This window comes from Hemibagrus wyckioides, linkage group LG23 (assembly GCF_019097595.1).
Source record: "Hemibagrus wyckioides isolate EC202008001 linkage group LG23, SWU_Hwy_1.0, whole genome shotgun sequence".
Lineage (NCBI taxonomy): Eukaryota > Metazoa > Chordata > Actinopteri > Siluriformes > Bagridae > Hemibagrus > Hemibagrus wyckioides.
The window spans coordinates 2,930,333-2,945,329 of NC_080732.1; the positions used below are offsets into that span (position 1 = coordinate 2,930,333).

Genomic DNA, 14,997 nt, shown 5'->3' on the forward strand with positions numbered 1-14,997 from the left:
AGAGAGAGAGACTGCTAGCCTGTCAAATTAGTAGACGTCATGTTTGAAAGTCTTTGGGTGTTTCTTTTCTCTACAGCTTATTTTGTGGTGGAGTTACAGCCTGTTAACGCTGTTATGCGCACAAACAATGCAGTTAAGTCGAGACACGCATTTCATGGGTAAGAAACCTAAAAATTAAAGCATCATTACTAAAATTACTCTAATTACTAAGAATCTTATTACTAAGAAGGGTTTTTTCCTATTAGTCATAGTGTTTGTAATTTGTAATAGGGGTATTAATATGCCAGATGATTGAATATTGGTTCTAGAATATTGATTAAGATTGAATTTATTTGTAAAATTGAGATGATTTGTTTTATCTTAGTGCTTTTGCTCCTGGAGTTGAGTGCGCTCGTGTGCAGTCAGACGCCGCGTCAGGTGGACATGCGAGATGGGGATGTGCATCGCCTGCCTTGTGATGCTGAGAAAAATGTAAAAATGACTCGAGTTTTATTTGGGATTCAGGGTTTTAGCGTTTGTGCTGATTTATTTTAACTTATTAAACAAGTTAAACATAGTTAGATCGTTGGACATAACAAAGCAAAAAGCCTGGAGGAAAAAAAACAGACAAAAACAGAGGAAAAGTTGTAACTGTAACAAAAGGATTGGGTCTATTTTGAAAGATCATACATTTACAGATTTTGTAAATGAGCGCACAAATGGGTCGAGAATAAAAGCAGAACTGACATTTTATCTGTAAATGCAGAAGTGTGGAACTTACCACCGCTGTCTTAAAATTACAGTACCTTCTTCAGTTCTCCATGACATTTATAGATAAGACTGAACCTTGTGTAGATGATTCTGTACTGCTGTCCTGTATGCATATATAAATATATATATATATATATATATATATATATATATATATATATATATATATTTTTATATATATATATATATATATATATATATATCTGGTCATTTGTATGCTTATTATCACATTGCAGACTGTAAGGTGCACATTGTCTGAAGAACATCTTCAAGGTTCCCAGACAAACCTGCTGGAGGTTGTGGCTGGACAGACGGTTGAAGTTCACTTACTATCTAACAGTTCTACACAATGCTTCTGGGAACAAAGGTGTGTGTAAGAAGGATTGCACTAGAATCTAGGCTGATGATCATAGTTTCTTCATACTTCACTTTGCTTGACCGTCATGGTCTCTGTCCACAGAGAGACGTCCGATTTGCTCTTGTTCGAGTCTTTCGAAAGAGGCATGGACGGCAGGTACACCGTGATCTGTGGAGACGAGAAATCCGCCAACATCTCAGTCCATATTAATTCATCAGCAAGTTAGTCCATGAGCTATTTATTGTTATATCATTTAAGCTAAGCTTATAGCTTTTAATATACAGAGCTGTGCAGATGTTTTATGCACATTTGGAAAAACCTGTAGCAGGAAGATGCTTTTATAAAAAATAATAAGAGGTCAGTTTTTATTTTTTAATATCAAGAAAGAAAGAAAGAAATGTATATAACTAATAATCTAAAGTAATACAATAAATAAATAAATAAATATTGAAAGGAAATGTTTTTATATATCTAGTACACAGAAATTCTTTTTCACATTTTTAAGAAAAAAAGTGATGAATAGAAAAATTCTTAAAAATTTAAGAATTAGTACATTGTTGAGAAAAAAATATCAGCCTTTAATTTTAAACTTTGTTATATTTTATGTTTATATGTTTAATCATCTGTTTAGTTGTATAGGAACAAAAGTACTAAGGAATTCAGGAAAATATTATGATATATAAAATATTATGTTTTTAATCTGACATGTGGCTAGATTATATTATTTTACTAAATAAAATGACACAAAAATCTTTTTAATTGATGGTCTAAATAAAAAAAAACAATGAACATGCAATTTTCAGTTTGCAAAAATAAGGGTGCACAGCATTTTTAACATTGCCTGACTGAAAACTAATCCACTCTTCACTCAATGCATTTACCTATCTAGGATAATATCTAGGACTGTTTGTCTGTTTGTCTGTCTATATGTCTGTTGTTTTTTATGTTGTTTCTCATGTAAAGCTGTTTTGAGTTAATGGTCTTTGTTAAAAGTGCTATACAAATAAAACGGAATTGAATTGAAGCTCATAATTTTTTGTGGTCATTTTTAGAGAGACCGTCAGTGCCGCAGCTCACAGTCATTAGAGGTGAAGAAAACACTGCATATCTTCGATGTGTATCTAAGGGAAATCCCAAGCCAACAGTTACATGGTATGAAAGTGAATCACTCCTTCGGTAAGTTTAAAGCTTAATCTTCATCACAATCTGCAGAAAAATTTATCAACTATCCCCAAGTGGTGTCATGTTTTGGCTGTTGCATGGTACAGCAAAGGTCAAGAGGAGATAAAAAGGACAGAGGAAGATGTGGCTGAGAGCAAACAAACAAAAGAATTTTCTCTCTCAAGTATTAAATGCTGTGCTACAAACTCACACGGAGAGGAATGCTCCTATATCTATCACTACGGTAAGATTCTGTAAAAGATGATAAATATTGGCTGGTTATTAGTTTGGGATAATTGTACTATAGATTTTTATCCATTGTGATGAAGCAGTAAGGATACAGGACTCTTTATGTCATTTTTTAGAGCTTGACAACGCCAAGCTGGAAAGGGAAGCTCCTCAGATTCTGCTGGGTACTGGACAATCTCTAGCGCTCAAATGTCATAAAACTGGCCAAGATGAACCTGAGCTGAATTGGTACTTGAACAACAACACAAAGGTACTGTAAAGACTGGACAATGGGAATGTGTGAAAATGCTTCTATAGCTAAAGTGACCTGCATAAGTAATCAATTCGATTCGATTCGATTCGATTCAATTCAATTCAATTCAATTCAATTCAATTCAATTCAATTCAATTCAATTCAATTCAATTCAATTTTATTTGTATAGCGCTTTTAACAAAGACCATTGACTCAAAGCAGCTTTACATAAGAAAACAACAAACATATAAACATATATTCACCCCCCTTTGAACTCATTGACATTTGTGCACCATGTGGATGGAGAAATAATCCAGTTTTTACAAGATCACTGACTTTTAGTCATGGTTGTACAATATTCTTCTATTTTCCTGGACTGGTTTTGATAGTTTCTTCAATGAGTCTGTTTGTTACTTAAAAAAATCGTCCAGAAACAGGTGCATTATACTGAGGGCACTTCATAAAAATCTGATTAATTTCTTATATCACTTTTAATGAAAAAGGGTGTAAATACTTATACTTGCCATTGTGTGTTTTCATATATGTCTGATATTTCTGGTTCTGCTTTTCTTTTGGCCATGAAATAGTTGGAAGGAGTACCTACACTGTATTACAACCATAAGACGGTGTTTTATTCCGTCGCCTCGGTTAGCATGAACGATAGTGGAGTGTACAGATGCAAGAGCAGTGTCCAGCAAACCAAAGCCGTAAAGGTTCAGGTCCTTGGTAAGAAAACACATATAAACACTATATTCTCAATTAAAATGCATCTATATAAATCTATAGATACAATTAAGGGGCAAAAGTTTGCAACTTTGATCATTTTTAATAGTAGAAAGTGTATAAATGTACTTCTGTTTAAACATCTGTCTAAAAAAATATTAGAAATGATGTGTGGACGTATCCTGAAACGAAAGAATAATTCAAAGCATACAGAAATAAATGACAGAAGAACTTTTTGACCTTCTTGCTCTCTAGACCTAAACAGGAAAAGGGAAGGTGTTAACATATGTAAGCACCCAGTGGGTGAGTCGAAACTTTTGCAATCGACTGCAATGTGACCTATGGGTAATATCTGTTGAGCTGTTTTGACATGATTGTGTATAGGTGCTTGGACAGGTCAGAAATGATCAAAAACATGTTTAAAGCAAGCTCTGAGCCTTCATTTTGCCCTAAGGGTGTGCAAACATTTGCACTCGACACTAACCTGGAGCTATGACTGTCGATCGGCATTGGCATTAAATGTAGTTGGATTTTGATTACACTGAATGCTGATGGATTTGATGCTCATTTTCTCTCCGTAGAAGACGACATGCTGGAGATACTGAAGCTGAACAAAAGCATCACAATCGAGAAGAAAGACCAGGCAAATTTCTGCTTCCACACTGACGTGCTCTCTCACCCAAAAGCGCAGTGTCACTGGATCACCCCGAGCGGCATGGTAAAGCAGTGCAGTGAAAAGCGGTACCTCTGGGGAGAAAGGTATGCAGATGTCTGGTCCTTTAACTCCAGGTTTGTTTAACGTACAGTTTTTTAAATCACAATTCTGTTCCTTCCTTGTAGCACTTTTACGTTGTGTAACCCTGAGCCAGGCCGATATCAGATCCAGCTGAGGGCTGGGAGAAAGGTCATCACGGAAACCGTGTCCCTCTGTGTGAAAGGTGAGTGGTTAAGGTGTTAACTCAGGAAGATTTGATGAAAACATCTGCAGGTTTTGAGGCAATGGTAGCTCAAGTGGTTAAGACTCTGGGCTGTTCTTCAAGGATGGAATATGTGAAAAAAGACTTTCACTGGGCAGCAAGAGAAGATTTTGTCCTCAAAGTTGATGTGTTAGAAGCAGGAAAAATGGGCAAGCGTAAGGATTTGAGCGAGTTTGAGGAAGGGCCAAATTGTGATGGCTAGACCACTGGATCAGAGCATCTCCAAAACTGCAGCTCTTGTGGGGTGTTCCTGGTCTGCAGTGGTCAGTATCTATCAAAAGTGGCCCAAGGAAGGAACAGTGGTGAACCGGCGACAGGGTCATGGCCAGCTGAGGCTCCCTGATGCACGTGGGGAGAGAAGGCTGGCCCGTGTGATCCGATCCAACAGACGAGCTACTGTTGCTCAAATTGCTGAAGAAGTTAATGCTGGTTCTGACAGAAAGGTGTCAGAATACACAGTGGAGGACGGGTCAGGGCTGTTTTGGCAGCAAAAGGGGGGCCAACACAATATTAGGCAGGTGGTCATAATGTTTTGCATGGTCAGTGTATGTGATGAAGCAGAAATACTGTTATTGTTCAGTTTTACTCCTCTTATACCACAACAACAATTTACCAGTTTATAAGACGCTTGGTAGTTTTTTATCTATTTGTTTTTACATTTAATATGTAGATTTCCTGTTATCACTTTAAAGCAGCTATAATCAGTCGTTTCTGTCTTTAGTTTGTCTCGTGACCAAGAAAACACAAAAGCACAAACTCCTAAACTCCTAAAGTTACACTTTTACCTCTAACAGATAGGAACCCTGACACTTTTATCATAAAACCTAAATGAATGAGAAACGTTTCCATATTAACAAGGACATTTGTTTTGTTAAATAACAAACACCTTCATTACTGGTCTTAAATAAACTTGCGCATCAATCTTAATAATCCCCGAAAACACTATACATTTTTTTTTTCATGAAAGGCTTAAACCGTATAAATTTTATGATATTTTATAATGTTATTATATTAAATATAATTTGAAAATAAAATAAAAAATGTGTCACAGTTGAAAGTGACTTGAATATGTATTTACAGAAGAATTCCACAAATAATACGTCCTTTTACAGATACTCCTAAGGTTCTGCTATTCCAAGATCTGGCCCAAATCACCTGTATGACCAGAAGTGTCCTTCCTGTTAGTGTATCCTGGATGACCTGTCCATCAAACACTGAGTGAGTTACTGCTTCAACACAAGGGCATTTCAGAGGAAACCCATTTGTCTGTTTGATAAGCATTAAAACCATTTGTATGTTTACTAAATTACCGTATCTCATCTCATCATAGTTTTAGGGATTTTTCAGCATGGAAAGAGACATATACCGATTCTCCAGAGCACTCAGACTCCGAGCAGTTCTGCCATAAGGACGTGGTCATCTCTCGGCCTTTGAGGGACATGAACGACCATTTTGTGAAATGCTGCACTGTTAATAATAACAGAGTTTTGTCCTGCAGTGAGCAAATCCTCGTGAAAAGATGTACGTTTGTGCCACGTATCTAATCCCACCTTACCATTAGATATGAATGTGTCAAATGTATTCACTTTATTCTGTGTTTCAGCTTCAGCAAACTCTTTATTCCTGGTGGTGACCTGCAGCCTGCTTGTCCTTGCCCTCCTGCTGGTCAGCGTCATCTTGTGTTATTTCATCCGCAAAAAAGTAAAGCTCCTCATCCTCACTCCTGCATATAGAAACATGAACAAGAACACTTATGTAGAAATCTCACCCTTTTATAAACCTCTTTATAATCCCAACAGAAGCCTGGTTATGAGACACAGATCCAGATGATTCAGATGGTGGGACCGGCCGATAACGACTACATCTACATTGACTTCAAAGATTGTAAATATAACCAGGAACTGGAGTTTCCTCGTGAGAACCTGGAACTGGGTACAGGATTTTTAACTTAATCTCTATGAATAATTTCTAACAATGACAACATTGAATCCAAACACACTTAATCCGAGTAGTATGGGCAATACGGAGGGAATAAAACACTTGAGGGCATGTGGTTATAGGAAAATAATCAACAGTGGTGTTTAGGGTTACTGTTATCACCTCAAGGCTCATTATTTTCCCACAACAGCATGTCCTGAAGTGTTTAATCTCTCTTCTAACAGCAATTAGGAAACATTTACCTCTGGCTTTACAAAAGCACTGATACTGGAGCCACCTTCCTTAAATTTGAACCAATACACTGACTTTCCAGTCTGCCAGCAGAATGGAAATTGCTTTCCAATCCATAAAGACAATTTTATTTATCTCAGAGAGCAGAAATGGGTTTGATATCACATTTACTTAGAAGAGTAGTCTATGTGCATGAACATTTTTTTGTTTATAGTGATCACACACACACTACAGAGATTAGGTTGTATATTTTAGGAGTATTCTTTTAAAAGAAGAGATGAGATGATATGATGGGGTTCTGTGCTAATGAAGAACCTGAGCAGTAAGGCTGAATCATTTTCTCCTCAGGGAAAATGCTGGGCTCTGGAGCTTTTGGCATGGTCATGCAGGCTACAGCATATGGGATCAGCAAGCCTGGAGTGTCCATGCAAGTTGCAGTGAAAATGCTAAAAGGTGGGTCATGTGACTCTGGGCATTTCCTTTTTTTAAAGGTTTTGCATTAGAGGTAGATTTTTAATTAGAGGTAGAAAAAAATCAGGTCTTTGTTGCTATTAATGCAAAGATCCAGGACGTACTTAGAAACAAACAATATAATAAAGACAGCAAACCTGTTATATACACTACATTGCCAAAAGTTTTGGGACGTCTGCCTTTACATGCACATGAATGTAATATGGAGTTGTCCCGCCCTTTGCAGCTATAACATCTCCATCTCTCCTGGGAAGGCTTTCCACAAGGTTTAGGAGTGTGTTTATGGGAATTTTGACCGTTCCTCTAGAAGCACACTCTAGAAGTGTTCTGTGGGGTTGAGGTCAGGACTCTGTGCAGGCCAGTCAAGTTCCTCCACACCAAACTCGCTCATCCATGTCTTTATGGACCTTGCTTTGTGCACTGGGGTGCAGTCATGTCGGAACAGGAAGGGGTCATCCCCAAACTGTTCCCTACAAAGTTGGGAGCATGAAATTGTCCAAAACGTCTTGGTATGTTGAAGCATTAAGAGTTCCTTTCAATGGAACTATTAAGCTGAGCTCAACCCCTGAAAAACAACACCTGAATTTAACGGGTGTCCTAAAACGTTTGGCAATATAGGGTATTCTTTACTACTGGGCATAGTCTAGGTCATGTCTAGATTTGGAAATCATAGAAAAAAAAATACTAAACTTGAACTGATTCTGTAAAATAGTAAAGATTGGACTAGTAAAGTTTTTTTTTAAACATATAAAACCACTGGATGTATTATTCCTATTGCTTTTTTAGTTTTGAAAACTCATTTTAAAGCTTAGTAGTTGTTAAAGAAAAAAATGTTGGTCGTGTGTCAACATATCAGCTGATCCTCAAGGTTTCAGTATCATATCTCTGTTAACAAGTCCAGCTCATTTAAAGAGTTTTATTTGTGTAAAAGTGTTGATTGTCAAGTTTCACTCTGAACTGTAAAAGGATCTCAGGGGTTGGGGGTTCCATTCCCATGATCCTCTAGAGGAGTGGTTCATAAAATGCAGGGATGGATGGATAATATTAATAATAGTGCCTTATTGTCAAAGAAATAATACACACCGTTCTCTCCTGAGATCCTGTGTTAGATATCCTTCCAGTCTCTTAAGAGAATTCATGTTACAGAAAGATTCCTGATGGTGTGTTTTGTTTAGAAAAGCACCAGGCAGTGGAGAAAGAAGCCTTGATGTCTGAACTGAAGATGTTAACATACATCGGTCATCATGTGAACATTGTGAACCTGCTAGGAGCCTGCACTGGCACAGGTACCGAAACCACGCAATAAATAAGTGCTTCTATCATATCATGAGCTTTCTGTACTATAAAGTAAAATCTATCGCAATTACGTCAACGGCATTTGATTGACAGGTCCCATTTACCTCATCTTTCAATTCTGCCGTTATGGAGACCTGCTGAATTACCTGAAGAACAAGAGAGAACACTTCTACAAGTCCTTAACGGACGCGTTCAACAAGGAGAGATTCAGCAGCCTGTACAACTATCAGCGGAAGAGAAACTCCAGGTTGAAAGCCGAGGCTTTTCTGCTGACCTTTTGAATAAAGAAGCGTAGCAGACATGAGAGATGAATGTTTGTTTGAGGAAATGTAACTGAATTTGAACAGCTTTACAGTACATGGTAGTTCATGTGTTAAAGATTATGGTGTCATTTTGTGTGTCTCTGTAGTAGCTTTGTTCAGTCTGATGATAACCCGTACATGCCCATGGCTCCGGTCAACAGGGAACAGGAAGCGCTGCTCAGCTCCACAGACACTAACGAGGGTAATGAAGCTTCTTCTCCTCTTTAAGCACTGGACCTACTTGTTAGATCTGTAAATCTTGAATTCACAGAAAGACTATTTTATCATTTCTTAAATATAACCGTTAGCGTTAGATGACAATGGACAACCACACCAGACAACTTCCTTCCCTTTTTTTGTGTGGATTTTATCTTTGAAACCTTGATGTTATGTTTTTCTTTATCTTAACAAAAAAACACTTTTTTTCAATCTTATCTCTGTCCATCACATCCATGGTGTTTATGTAATGACCAGATTGACCACAAACCGCAAAAAAATGACAGACTGCTTCCCTGAACTGAGAAAAGAAACTCTGAAAAGAACTGAAAACCTGATCACTCCAGTCTCGCTTATAAAGGACCCGTCCACTCTCAAACTTCAATTTTAAATAAAGTGAATTTATTTCTACAGCCATTACATATACAAGCTCTTACAGAGCTCTTTACTCTGACCTTTTACCAAATCTGATTGGCCAGAAAGAGTTAAATAATTTCTTAAAACACCACAAAAAAATGTCATGCAAAATTAGATAGATAGATAGATAGATAGATAGATAGATAGATAGATAGATAGATAGATAGATAGATAGATAGATAGATAGATAGATAGATAGATAGATCGATCATTTCTATCAACAGTTAGTGTTACTGTAAAGTGTACTCTATTGTAAAATATTAGATAAGCTGGCAGCATTTCCACAGCTGTAATTTATTTCAACAGTTTAGTGTAAAATGTACTAGAGTATTTTATGAGGTGTAACACAGTGTGTGCATATAGATAATATTTTATAACTAGGGTACTGTGAACCATTTAAAGGTTTAAAGTACATCGAACTAAACATCGACAAATGAAAGCTAAAATTATAGCTCTGCATAGCAACTAAAACAATGAAAAGGGAATAAGGCAAGTGATATTTTTAAGGAAGGGAACATTTATTTAAAGGCAGCAGTGTACAATATCTTAATATCTAAAAAAAAAAAAAAAAAACAGTACTCTTTTACACTGCCAGATGTAAACATGACTTTACTTCAGGTAATTCAGCAGGTCTCCATAACAGCAGAATTGAAATATCAGGGACCTGTCAATCAAATGCCCTTGTTGTAATAGCTATAGATTTGACTTTATAGTACAGAAAGCTCATGATATGATAGAAGCACTTATTTATTGCGGGGTTTCTGTACCAGTGCCAGTGCAGGCTCCTAGCAGGTCCAGATCATGTCCAGTGTATGTTAACATCTTCAGTTCAGACATCAAGGCTTTCTTTCTGTATTTCACCTCATTAAAATTTTAGAGATTCTTCAGCACTGGAAAGAGGCGTATACTGATTCTCCAGAGCATTCTTACCTGACTTTCTGAATTAATGTCAGCGACGCTACTAGCTTAGCGAAACCATTCAGTTGCTTTGGTATTAATGGTATAATGTGACCAAACTCTACTTAGCTACTTCAGACATTTTAAACCACGACTTTTTTGTACCACGACGAGTTTGTATATTTAAAAAGGTGTTTTCTATCAATATATATTCATGCAGTTCATCAGCTGGCCTTAACATTTTGGAATTAAATGAGTTTTGTTCAGTGTACAAGGAACTGTATTGAAACTGTTCTTGGTCGGATCATTTAACGTCCCATCATTCATTTTCTTATATTGCCTAGAGGTGAAGGCTGAGGGTCAATTCTTTGCACCAATTTGTTTTTGGAAATCTCAGTCAGGTTTTTTGGAAATCCAAATATAATTTTATTTGTAGATCCATTTCAAAAGGAAGATGATGATGACCCTCAGACACTCACCTATGAAGATCTCCTCAGCTTCTCCTACCAAGTGGCTAAAGGCATGGAGTTTCTGTCCTTGAAAAATGTAAGTCACAGGTACAGTTTCATCAGAACCTGAATAATCATTCTGAATAACAGGATCTTTTCCTTTTTTTCTGCTTCTGGCACTTTCCATGTGGCTACAGTTTAATACCGTTCTCCATTAAGACAGATTTCAAACACACTTATTGCATCTTTTCTGTATTTGCTTTCTTTAGTGCATGTTATGTTTCCAAACCAGCTGATCTCTTCTTCATCAGATGAACTTTATATACAAAGAAATTTTTAGCATGCTGATTTGGTTCCTGTTTACATTATAACCTCACACAGTTAATATTAGCATAGGAGTCAGATCTGCATTTAGTTCCAAGAAGATCTGATAGTGATCTGATAGTAAATAAAACCGTTTCTCTTTCCCAGTGTATTCATCGAGACCTAGCAGCCAGAAATATCTTAGTGACCCAGTACAGGCTGGTGAAGATCGGTGACTTTGGTCTGGCACGGGACATCGAAAATGACTCAAACTATGTGGTGAGAGGAAACGTAAGTATTTCCACAAGGCACTGATTTGTCATTTAGGCAATTTACAATAAAACATTGCATTCTTTTGCATAAAATGGATTATATGCTTACCGGTCACTTTATTAGGAACACCTGTATGCTTGCATAGTTATGCAGTTATCTAATCAACAGTGCAATGCAAAAAATCATACAGATACAATCCAAGAGATTTGGTTAATGTTCAGATCAAACATGGGAATGAAGAAAAAGTCTGATGACTTGGTCCCAGATTAGATGCTGTAAGTATTCTGGAAACACCTGGAATTTTCTAGAGTCTCTAGTGAATACTATTGGCTGATTGGATAGCTGCACTGAGTGTTCCTAATAAAGTGGCCAGTGAGGGTATTATGTATAACCCTTATATGCTGTTTGATTTGGGGATTTCAGTATTATATTTGTTACAAGTATTATATTTGTTACTAGATTCCTTCTCCACACTAGTAAACACTGGGTCTGTAGCTCCGCTTACGACATATGTGACCTTCCGATGTGATCACGTAGTACGTAGCGTCGCAGGACATGCATCCCAGAGCTAGTGCTAGACCAGCTTTTGTGGTTACAATTTTTAATTTTTCTAAGAAAATGACCGATCGTTAAGCGTTAACCTACTTAATTCTTACTTTGTTTATTAAAGGCTCGATTGCCGGTGAAGTGGATGGCCCCGGAGAGTATTTTTAAAGGATTGTACACCATGCAGAGTGATGTCTGGGCCTATGGGATCCTGCTCTGGGAGATCTTCTCTCTTGGTAAAACAGAAACAATTTGTCACGCATTCACAAGACCAAGCATGATAAACACTAGATGATGTAGTAATACTTTACTCAGTAAACATGCTTTCACTGATGTTTGTGATCAGGTGTGACTCCGTATCCTGGTATAAAAGTGGATAATACCTTCTACACCATGATCGACAGAGGCTTTCAGATGGAGCGCCCTTATTACGCCTCTGAGTCTGTGTAAGTCTCTGTATCTGTGCTCAACTTACCGACAAAGAGCGAGACTATTTAGAGTTGTTTCGATACAACATGGTTCAATACGACATGATTCAGGAGCAAACAGGCCACACCTCCTCACAGAGACTGATAGGCAGAGGCCACACCTCCTTACAGAGACTGACAGGCAAACAGGCCATGCCTCCTCACAGAGACTGACAGGTAAAAGAAGTCTACTCAGTGAGGACACACACAAAGGCCACACCTCTTTACTCAGACAGGCAGGCAAACAGGCCACACCTCCTTACAGTGTAGGCAGAGTTCACAGAGACTGACAGGCAAACAGGCCACACCTCCTTACAAAGACTGACTGGCAGATAAGCCACGCCACCTTACAGGGAATGATAGGCAAGCAGGCCACACCACCTCACAGAGACTGACAGGCAAACAGGCCGCACCTCCTTGAAGGGACTGAGAGACAGAGGCCACACCTTCTTACAGAGACTGATAGGCAAGCAGGCTACACCTCCTCAAAATAATTGACAGGCAAACAGGCCTTATGAGGACTGAGAAGCAGAGGCCACACCTCCTCACAGAGATTGACAGGCAAACCGGACACACCTCCTCACAGAGACTGACAAGCAAACAGGCCACACCTCCTTACAGGGTAGGCAAAGGTCACACCTTCTCACAGAGACTAATAGGCAGAGGCCACAGCTCCACAGAGAGACTGATAGGCAAACAGGCCACACCTCCTCACAGAGACCAAAATGCAAACAGGTCACACCTCCTCAGAGAGACTGATAGGCAGAGGTCATACTTCCTCTAAGAGACTGACAGGCAAACAGGCCACGCCTCCTCAAATTTTTCTCACGCTCTCTCTTAGGTATAAGATGATGAGCCACTGTTGGGCTCCGGAACCCAAAGACAGACCCAGTTTCACCAGACTCGTGGCTTTCATGGAGCACCAGCTGAGTGATGCTGAAGAACAGGTATTTAAATCTTTAATTCAGTTCACGTTCAGTGTAAACGTATCTTCTCCTCTAACAACACTGATGGGTTCCATGTGTTCCTGCAGCTCTATTATAATCTCGAAGGAAAGCAAAACAGTGACTCCATGTACCGGAATGCTCTGGTGACCTCGGAACAACAGGAAACAGTAAGAGAAGACACAGATCTGTCAGCAGGGTCAGAATCGTCCTGCGACACTGAAATCTCCCAGTCATCGAGAAGCGTGCAATCAAATACTTACCTTTAATAAACCGCACACTTCTGCGGTCAGGACCGTCAGCGCCAGGGCGGGGCCGTGGTTCAAAAACCCATTTCTATAATACACAACATTTATCAGGATATTACGGTCTGCTCACAAGCTAACAGCAATACAGGAAGTTTAGCATTTTCAAAAAGGTTTCTAGATTTCTAGACTGTCTAAAAAATAGATTTATCGAATTTGTAATAACTTTTATATAAAATTAATTAAAAAAATTAAAAAAAATAAGTAAATAAAAATAATGTTTAAAAAAGAGAAAAAAATACTAATAGGATTTTTTTATTTTAGAATTTTAAAGAAATACAAACTTTTAACATGAAATCAAATGCTTCCAGTTTATTATTAATCTTTTATACTCTCATATGTGTATATTCAAGGCATTTGATGATATAGTCATGGTTTTAAATCATCATTTTGGGAGTTTTCACTGTAACAAGGCCTGAGTCTGTAATAGTTGTTGGATGAATGCGAACAGTTTGTATATTTGCTCTGCTTCATTTCAATAAACCCAGATGCAGTGCTTCGTTCAAGAATTGTCAACTAGTCTGCATGCTTCTTTTTATACACCTGAAGAACAAAAAAGTAAAAAGCATAGAGCTTTCAGGAAATCCCACAATGCACTGCAATAGTTTAGCGTCCGAAAGGATGTATCCTAGCAGGTACTTTGATGTTTATAGAGAATAGAATAGGAAAAGTGCTATTTCAGACAAGTGGGGCTGGGTGTTAATACCCATAATGCATTGTGAGCGTCCGATTGTGTCGTACAATGGCCAGACACCTCCCTGTTCTTCCTATCATGTACAGAATGTTCTTTACATTTCCTAAATGACTCTTAGGGATCAGCAGAGAGTCTGTAAGCATGCACACAGGCCCATGGAGAGATGTGTCTTTGTTTGTGGCACGATGGAAAGTCGATGGAAATTAAACCTGGATTTAATTTCTGAAACCTGGAGCGAGTTCTGAAGTTTGGCCACAAAACATAAAGCTCGAAACTGAAATGGAAATTACGCACACGGTTCTCACGATCGGGACAGAGGAATTGCAACAACAAATATTCCAAAACTTAGCAAAACCTGATTTTGGTTTCTTCAATACAAGAAGTTCTGGGGTTTCAGAGGGAATGGGTTCATGTTCAGCTATCACATCTGTATTGGGTTAAATGTTGGGTTTTTAAGCATAGGCTTAGCAAAGACACAAAACTAGCATACATCTATACACCCACTTTATTCCTAATAAGGGTCACAGGGATCTGCTGGAGCCTATACCAGCACACATTGGGCGAAAGGCAGGGGTCCATCACAGGGCTGCACTCACACCTATGGGCAATTTAGAATTACCAATCAACCTAATGTGCATGTTTTGGACTGTGGGAGGAAACCGGAGTAAATCCACACAGGCACGGGGAGTGCTAACCAGTGCTAACCACTAAGCCACCCAAAACTAGCATCCTGCAACTGCTAATGTCATAAAGATATTTCTATAATTGTTTTAAATGATTCATTTTCTTTTGGTCTGT

The 14,997-nt window shown here is 38.2% G+C and overlaps 1 protein-coding gene across 1 annotated transcript; it reads left to right on the plus strand.

Moving 5' to 3' along the window:
- The first annotated feature begins 6 nt into the window (after positions 1 to 6).
- flt3 (fms related receptor tyrosine kinase 3) lies at positions 7 to 14,021 on the plus strand. The gene is made up of 24 exons (XM_058375787.1): positions 7 to 158; positions 365 to 471; positions 987 to 1,117; positions 1,211 to 1,329; positions 2,161 to 2,284; positions 2,377 to 2,513; positions 2,635 to 2,768; positions 3,338 to 3,476; positions 4,055 to 4,232; positions 4,314 to 4,411; positions 5,563 to 5,668; positions 5,781 to 5,971; positions 6,054 to 6,151; positions 6,250 to 6,382; positions 6,968 to 7,072; positions 8,266 to 8,376; positions 8,480 to 8,633; positions 8,796 to 8,890; positions 10,655 to 10,764; positions 11,139 to 11,261; positions 11,914 to 12,025; positions 12,136 to 12,235; positions 13,098 to 13,203; positions 13,290 to 14,021. Exons 1-24 carry the CDS (start codon positions 128 to 130, stop codon positions 13,467 to 13,469), a joined length of 2,922 nt encoding a protein of 973 aa, XP_058231770.1. The 5' UTR covers positions 7 to 127; the 3' UTR covers positions 13,470 to 14,021.
- Positions 14,022 to 14,997: the final 976 nt, after the last annotated feature.